The following is a 7,484-nucleotide window of genomic DNA, read 5'->3' on the forward strand; positions in this document are numbered from 1 at the left end:
CACAGCATCATCTTTTAGGATTTGAAATAGCTCAACTGGAATTCCATCACCTCCATTAGCTTTGTTTGTAATGATGCTTCCTAAGGCCCACTTGACTTCACATTCCAGGATGTCCGGCTCTAGGTAAGTCAGCACATCATCATGATTTTCTGGGTCATGAAGATCTTTTTTGTACAGTTCTTCTGTGTATTCTTGCCACCTCTTCTTAATATCTTCTGCTTCTGTTAAGTCCATCCCATTTCTGTCCTTTATTGAGCCCATCTTTGCATGAAATGTTCCCTTGGTATCTCTAATTTTCTTGAAGAGATCTCTAGTCTTTCCCATTCTATTATTTTCCTCTATTTCTTTGCACTGATTACTAAGGAAGGCTTTCTTATCTCTCCTTGCTATTCTTTGGAACTCTGCATTCAGATGCTTATATCTTTCCTTTTCTCCTTTGCTTTTCGCTTCTCTTCTTTTCACAGCTATATGTAAGGCCTCCTCAGACAGCCATTTTGCTTTTTTGCATTTCTTTTTCTTGGGGATGGTCTTGCTCCCTGTCTCCTGTACAATGTCACGAACCTCTGTCCATAGTTCATCAGGCACTCTGTCTATCGGATCTAGTCCCTTAAATCTATTTCTCACTTCCACTGTATAGTCATAAGGGATATGATTTAGGTCATACCTGAATTTCTTTAATTTAAATCTGAGTTTGGCAATAATCCAAGTCTATGCCCCAACCAGTAATGCTGAAGAAGCTGAAGTTGAACGGTTCTATGAAGATCTACAAGACTGTTTAGAACTAACACCCAAAAAAGATGTCCTTTTCATTATAGGGGACTGGAATGCAAAAGTAGGAAGACAAGAAACACCTGGAGTAACAGGCAAATTTGGCCTTGGAGTACAGAATGAAGCAGGGCAAAGGCTAAATAGAGTTTGGCCAAGAGAACGCACTGGTCATAGCAAACACCCTCTTCCAACAACACAAGAGAAGACTCTACACATGGACATCACCAGGTGGCCATCGCCGAAATCAGAGTGATTATATTCTTTGCAGCCAAAGATGGAGAAGCTCTATACAGTCAGCAAAAACAACACCGGGAGCTGACTGTGGCTCAGATCATGAACTCCTTATTGCCAAATTCAGACCTGGCCACAGCTGCCCTGAATCTCTCATCTTACTACTGCCTGGACCCCAAGAGCTTCCAAGCTCCGCAGACTGACCCCTGACATGTCACAGGACAGGAAGTAAACCCGTAGGCAGGAAATAGTCCGATTGTTGGGGCAACGCAGCGGGTAAGCCAACCTCCATGAGGCAGCCCCAGTGACCCCAGTGTCAAGCACAACCTGACCTCATTACCCTCTACAGACACTGCCGATGGCTTCCCTGTGTGAGAAACAGAGCCTATTCACCACTTTCAAGGGCCTCTGCCCAGCTCTCCATCTTCAGGTCTTATGCCTTGTTGAGTCTCCTTTGATTTCTTTTATCTTAAAACCATCAAAAGTAAGTAAGAGTGATGAACACTTCCAGACCACATTTGCTCTCATGGGTTGCACAGGTTATAGGTTTCGGGAGCCTTTCAATTGAAACTGTAATTAATCAAATCATGTTCCCTAGGTCTTAATGTCATTGAAATGAACAACCAGCCTAAAATAACTCACAGTGTTTAATAGTAAATCAAATAAATGAGAATGCTATAAGTGTATATACTATGATTAATATCTCTGTAAACAGTAGGGGCCTAAAAAGGGTAAGAATGAAAAAAACTTAAAATAGCTTTTATATCAGAAAAACATTTCCTTCCAAATTCCTACTACCCTAGAGAAAAGTTTACCCATCACACGTGCTGCACTGTTTCACATGTCTTGGTGTGGAGACGGCAGGAGCCAGACTGAGGGGAGGCAGACAAGGAGCTTGGGTGCTGTGATCTAAAAGAAGTTCCTAGGATCAGCGGGGGGCAGCAAACCCATGTCACCCACCCAGCAAGGGGCCGCGGCCCGGCCAGCCCGCTCACCTGCTCCTTGCTCATGTCCTCCGGAGCCAGCCCATCAACAATCGGAGTGCCTTTGCCTTTGCCTTTCTTCCCTTTCTTTTTGGGCGCCTTGGATTGAAGAACACATGGTCGGGTTAGGGTTCACTTCTGGCTGGTTCATTCCCTTTCAGGGCCATTCGAGAGAGGAATTTCTGCCGGGAACCTCCATCTGACTGCCCACTGTCTCAGGCTTCCACCTGGGCCGCCTCACTCTGCCCTAAGGTTTCCCATCCTTAACCACAGGCACGTTCTGTTGACACCTTTGGAACAGCAAGGAGAAATCTCCCTTCTCAGAAGAGAATATTGCTTTCCCTCGGAAAGGAAAAGGGAGAACATGTTCCTTGTATACAGCAGAGACTTCCTTGGTGTGGAGCAAAATCTACTCGCCCCCACAAAGGAGTATCCCCAGCAGCACAGATTATAGTGCTTGGCGTGCCAGAAAGAAACCTGCAATATATCGCTCCATGGGTGCAAGGTGGGTGCCTCAGAGACCCAGGGTGAAGACTGCTGGCACAGACTGGCACTCACACACTGTGGGCTCTGTCAGTGGGGTGATACCTGCTTTTAACTACTTCTCCAAGGTGCCAGAGGGGACCTTCTGCGCCACTCCCTCTCCAGGGGCCACTCAACAGAAAGCAAACTAACGCCTTATCCTCTGCCCTCACTTCTCCCAGGTTTCTGTGGCTCATGCTTTTGTCTGTACGTAGGCACACATCTACACGTCTCTGTAACATTTTTATTACCAAAAAAGTTTATGAGGAAATGTTAGAAAGCACAAAGTAACCAAAAAAAAGGAAAATCATGCATATTTCCCACAAGTGAGTGAAAGTAGATGTATTTTGGTGTACATCACCAAATGTGATGATGTATCTTTACCCAGCTGACTTGCAAAAGACAGAGCTGCTGAAATCTTCACTCCTAAAACACTGCCCTCTTTATAACCCTCTACTCCAAGAAATCCAACCCATCAGAAGAGCCCGGGGGCTTGTCGCCACTCAGCATCTGGGAGTAAGGCAGTGGTTGGGGCCTCTAGAACTCCTGGGGCCCCTACACACAGAGGGGTCCCCACACTGATGGCCACCCCGCCACACCTGCCTGGAAACTGGGTGACCTACAGTCCGTACAGCACAGAGGGGAGTGCGCAGCTGAGAGCCCTACCACAGAGCGGGTGGGGATGGAGAACCCCAGAGGCACCAAGCTCCGCTCTGCTCAGTTCCCACCTGACTCCTCGCAGGTTTGCCCAAGCTCTGCCCTGGGGACTCTACGTGCTCTGGAACCGCTGTCAGGACCCTCTGGCCACCATGGTATACCCCAGGCTCTCGATCCCAGAGACTGGAGGACCTCTGTTTCCCAAGGATCTGATCAATGAGCCTTCCATTCCAGGTAGGGAAGCCATTCGACCCAGGTTTTCCGGTCCGGACACGTACACACCGGGCCCTAGGTCTGGGGACGGGGGAGACGGTGCTCTCTGACCACCACCCCGGTGTGCACAGGATTCTGGAGAGACCAGATCTCTCAGCTCCACTAGGGAGCCGCGTCCGGCGTTCGCGGCACCCTGGGCCCTCCCCGAGAGGACATCCCCGCCACCCCCCAGAGCACCAAGCCCGCAGCTCCAAGATGCCAAAGCTACAGATCTCCCGTCCCGGGGACTCCCGGCGAGCAAGGCCCGCCGACCTCTGAGCCCCAGGGCCCCGGCGCGGACCCTACGAGACCGCCTCACCATGGTTGTGGTTTCCCGCCTGCCTGGACCAACAAACCAAAGCGCGGGGCCTTCCGAGGATGCGCCGTCTCCAGGCAACGACTGCAAGGTCCCGCGCGAAGTCTCGAGAACCATCGCGAGAGCCCGCTGGCAGGGCTGGTGCCTCGCAACGGCAGGAGTCCTTAGCAACTAACCAGGCGGAGTCCGTATATTTGGGCCGAAGCTGGACATTATCCACAAGCTACCTCTCCAAGACGCCTGGGAACGCATTCCTTTCGGGACAGGTCATGTTTACTGCGGGTCTTCCCCACAAAAACTTAAGCTCCACGGAGGCTGGAGGAGCGGTTTCCGTCCACTTGTTACGTACTCTACGTGGGTACAAGACCTACAGTGCGTGAACTCCAAGAGTGAGCGAGGGGAGGCAGCCACACCGCGACTTTACCCAATTAGATTCAAATTTTCGCGGAACCTCTGCGCTTGGGCCTCACCTCACCCTGTCCCCCTTTGACGATTACTCCCACCTGAGGCTGGAAGACGGCTGGATTTCCACAAAGCCTCAGAGGAAGCAAAAGTAAGACGAGAAAAAACATATTCCAGCGGGGTCCACAGTTTTGAAATCAGCAAGTCTCCCCTTCACAAAATCTAACTGCTCTTCCTAAAGAGACTTTGTCCTCCTGGTGAAGAAAAACTAGAAACCTTTGCTACGGGTTTCCAGGCGAGCTCTGCAGGGAAAAAAGTCTTCAGGGGGTTTCTTCCCTCTAACCTCTTGCTCTGAAAACTGCTAACTGCTTTACAAATTGCAGAGAGAATTTCTGATCCCTCCTACCATCCAGCTACCTATACCCAAAACAACACCATTTGTTGTCTTCTTTTCCACACTCTTAACATTAGCATCTTACAAAACAGTGGTTCTACAGTAGGTCAAGGTTTTCTGTCAGTTTGGGGATGGAGAGGAATCTTCTCTCCCTGGAGAACTGCCTTGGGCACAGAGTGTGAATAGTGGAGAAAGGCTCCGGTCAGGAAAGAGAGCCACAGCAACGAGCCTGGGGGGTTCCTGTTTGCCCACCCAAGACTTGATTGTTCCTGGAGAGGAATGGCCCTTTGGAAGGACTGTATCAACTGACTGGCACAAAGAGTGACATTTATAGCAGCCCCAGGGCCTCTGGAAGGTCTGATGGTGTCTCTGTGCCTGGGCTGGCAAGAGCCTGAGCCTGTGTCAGACACGTGTGGTCTGATAGGGGTCTTCTCCCCTAAGGTAGGCTCCTCCCACAGGAGTTCTGGCAAGTAAGACAGTGCAGCCGGGTAGCACAGAGTGTTATTGATTATTATTTAGCACTTACTATGCTAGGTGCCTCATGCTGACTGGCTTTTTGCTTTAGAATTCTGGCTGGGAGTCCTGAATTAAACGAATGCATTAACAATAATTCCTTTCAACAAAAAGGGCAAGAATAGGAGGGTTAGCTCAGGATAACAAGACAGGGTATTCGTTTGTCACAAATGAACAGCACAGCACGGTTTATCAGTGTGCACTGCAGAGATGAAGAGTTCAGGGAGGCCTTGTTGCCAGCTCTCTGGGCTCCCCACAAGGCCCATGGTGACCTGTGCTTTTCATACTGAATTTGAGTTCAGATTTATAGAAAAGAGCCTTTCTCCACATGGGTGGCTTGAGATACTTTTAATCGGCATCAAGCTGAGCATCTCAGAAACCCAGATAAATGACATCTGAGTTTCCTACAAAATGACAGACCAAATGTTAATACAAACCCAATGACCTATGGTGAATATCTGGCTCTTCCTAACACCCACGTACATGGTCATCCAGGTAAATTGCCTCAGATCACAACAGCAGCTCGATGGAGGCCTGAATGTTAGCATAACAGAGTCCTCAAGAAGACTAAACATTTTTAGAGATCAACAGTGAAGTATTTACAAAAGAAATGACATAATACATATAGGATTTGCTTCAAAACAACCCAGAAGTGGAAGAAGGCATTGAAAGCAGAGAAGAAATACGATCAGCCATGAGTCAGTAATCACTGAATCTAAATGATGGGTATAAGTGGGTTAATTATGCTATTCTACTATTGTTTGATTTTTTATTTTTATTTAGTTTAATTTTTTTTAATTGAAGTATAGTTGACTTCCATGAAAATGTTTTGAACGAAAAGTTTGACCCTGGCCTCTGGGGTCAGATCAGCTGGTGCCCTGGACAAGACTCCCTGTGTATCCACTTACTCATCTGTCAAATGGGGATAATTATTAAACACCAAGACTGTTACAGTTACTATGGCTGTGTGACAGGTTGGCCCTGAAATGAAATGGCTTAATATAGTGACAACATCTGTTTTGCCCATGAATCTGCAACTTGGCTGGGACCCTGTAGGGACAGCTCACCTTGGTTCCATGTATTACCCCCACCCCAGGGAGAGTGGCTCAAAGGAAGAGTCTGGCTCCTGCCTGAGACCTTACATCTGGTTCATTGGCTACTGTGGGCCAGACAATACTCAAGTGGCCCTTCAAATGGCCTGGACTTTCTCACACAGAGTGGCCGAATTCCAGGGGAGCCTGGGGAGCGAGACCTGACTCCTACTTAAGACCCAGCATTGGAGTCACATGGCATCAGCTGGACACAGTCCACTGGTCAGAGCAGCACAAGCCTTGCCCAGGTGCAAGCAGGAGCACAGACAGGGTATGGCTGGATGGAACCAGAAGGTTCTGGAAGACATGGGGAATCAGAGATACTGCTCTGACCATTGTGAGACAATACAAACTTCCACCCCAGTAGCCAGTGTCCACCTACTGTCCGGACCTCTCAAGGCTTATACCCCCACCACCCTCAGCTTTGTCCCAGAGGGACTGACCTGCCTCTTGGAGTGCAAACTGCAGTGGCTTGTCCTAATGGGTCATGACATCATTTTAGCAGTTTTTCTTTGTTTTGTAAGCTAAAGAAAAATAGAAACTATTAGCCTGCCTCACTGACTGACAGTTGACAAAGCTTAGCTATGGGCTCGGGGTGACTGGAGAGGACTGAGGCCTCGGATGGCTGAAAATGCCTTAGGAGGGTACCTTTTCTGAAAACACCAAGTTCACACCTTCCTCCTCTGAGAATTTCTCCACTCCCAGCTGGGAACAAGTCTGTCTTCCTGACGCTCTTCTTTGGTTGGTTTGTCTTTGTGAAGACCAGGGGCTTGCACTTGACTCCTCTGGCTTCCTGTGACCGGCTGTGCACCTTGGTCGCACTTCCCTGCCCCCGCCCCTCCCCACCCCGTGTTCAGCTTCACCTGGAAAATCAGGGCCTCGTCTGCTAAGGATTCCCCAGGAGAATGAAATGCGATACTGTGCATCAAGGGATTGGCACAGGGCTGCATTCCAGGGCCTTGTGCAGGGGACCAGCGACTAGAAGTGGGACTCCGCTGAACTGTTTGGAGCTCTCGGCACGCCCAGACGCTGCCTGCCTGCCTTCCGGGACGCCCCCTCTCTGCCCGCCTCCCTCTCCTTACCTCCCTTCCCCTCTTCCCTCCCCATTCCCCTCACGCCCCAATCCCCGCACCGCGTCTCTCCAAAGCATTTGCCACGGTCTGCAATGCTTACGGGCCCTAGGATGTTGTGCCCGTCCCTCCATGCCCCGCGGAGCGCCGGCACGTCGTTGGAGTCCCACAGATGCGTGAGGATGATCCCGCACGGTGGCGCGGCTGCTGAGTGAGGGTGCGCGCAGGGACCAGGCCAGGGATGGGGGCCGCGGGCAGGTCCGGGTGGGAAGCCGGACAGGAGGG

At 49.9% G+C, this 7,484-nt stretch overlaps 1 protein-coding gene across 3 annotated transcripts in view; it reads right to left on the reverse strand.

The window, feature by feature from the left end:
• GAS8 (growth arrest-specific 8) overlaps positions 1–3,853 on the reverse strand; it is a 33,169-nt gene extending 29,316 nt beyond the window's left edge. For 2 of the 3 annotated variants that reach the window (XM_010843916.1, XM_010843915.1), the window contains exons 1-2: positions 3,733–3,853; positions 1,995–2,081 (exon numbers count right to left, since the gene is read on the reverse strand). In XM_010843916.1, the coding sequence (XP_010842218.1) occupies positions 1,995–2,081; positions 3,733–3,846 (201 nt within the window). In that variant the 5' untranslated portion in view covers positions 3,847–3,853. Of the gene's footprint in view, positions 1–1,814; positions 1,909–1,994; positions 2,083–3,732 lie in introns of those variants that run through there. The other variant, XM_010843917.1, reaches the window with a different exon arrangement.
• Between the last annotated feature and the right edge of the window lie 3,631 nt (positions 3,854–7,484).

This window comes from Bison bison, unplaced genomic scaffold (assembly GCF_000754665.1).
Source record: "Bison bison bison isolate TAMUID 2011002044 unplaced genomic scaffold, Bison_UMD1.0 scf7180017864192, whole genome shotgun sequence".
Classification (NCBI taxonomy): domain Eukaryota; kingdom Metazoa; phylum Chordata; class Mammalia; order Artiodactyla; family Bovidae; genus Bison; species Bison bison.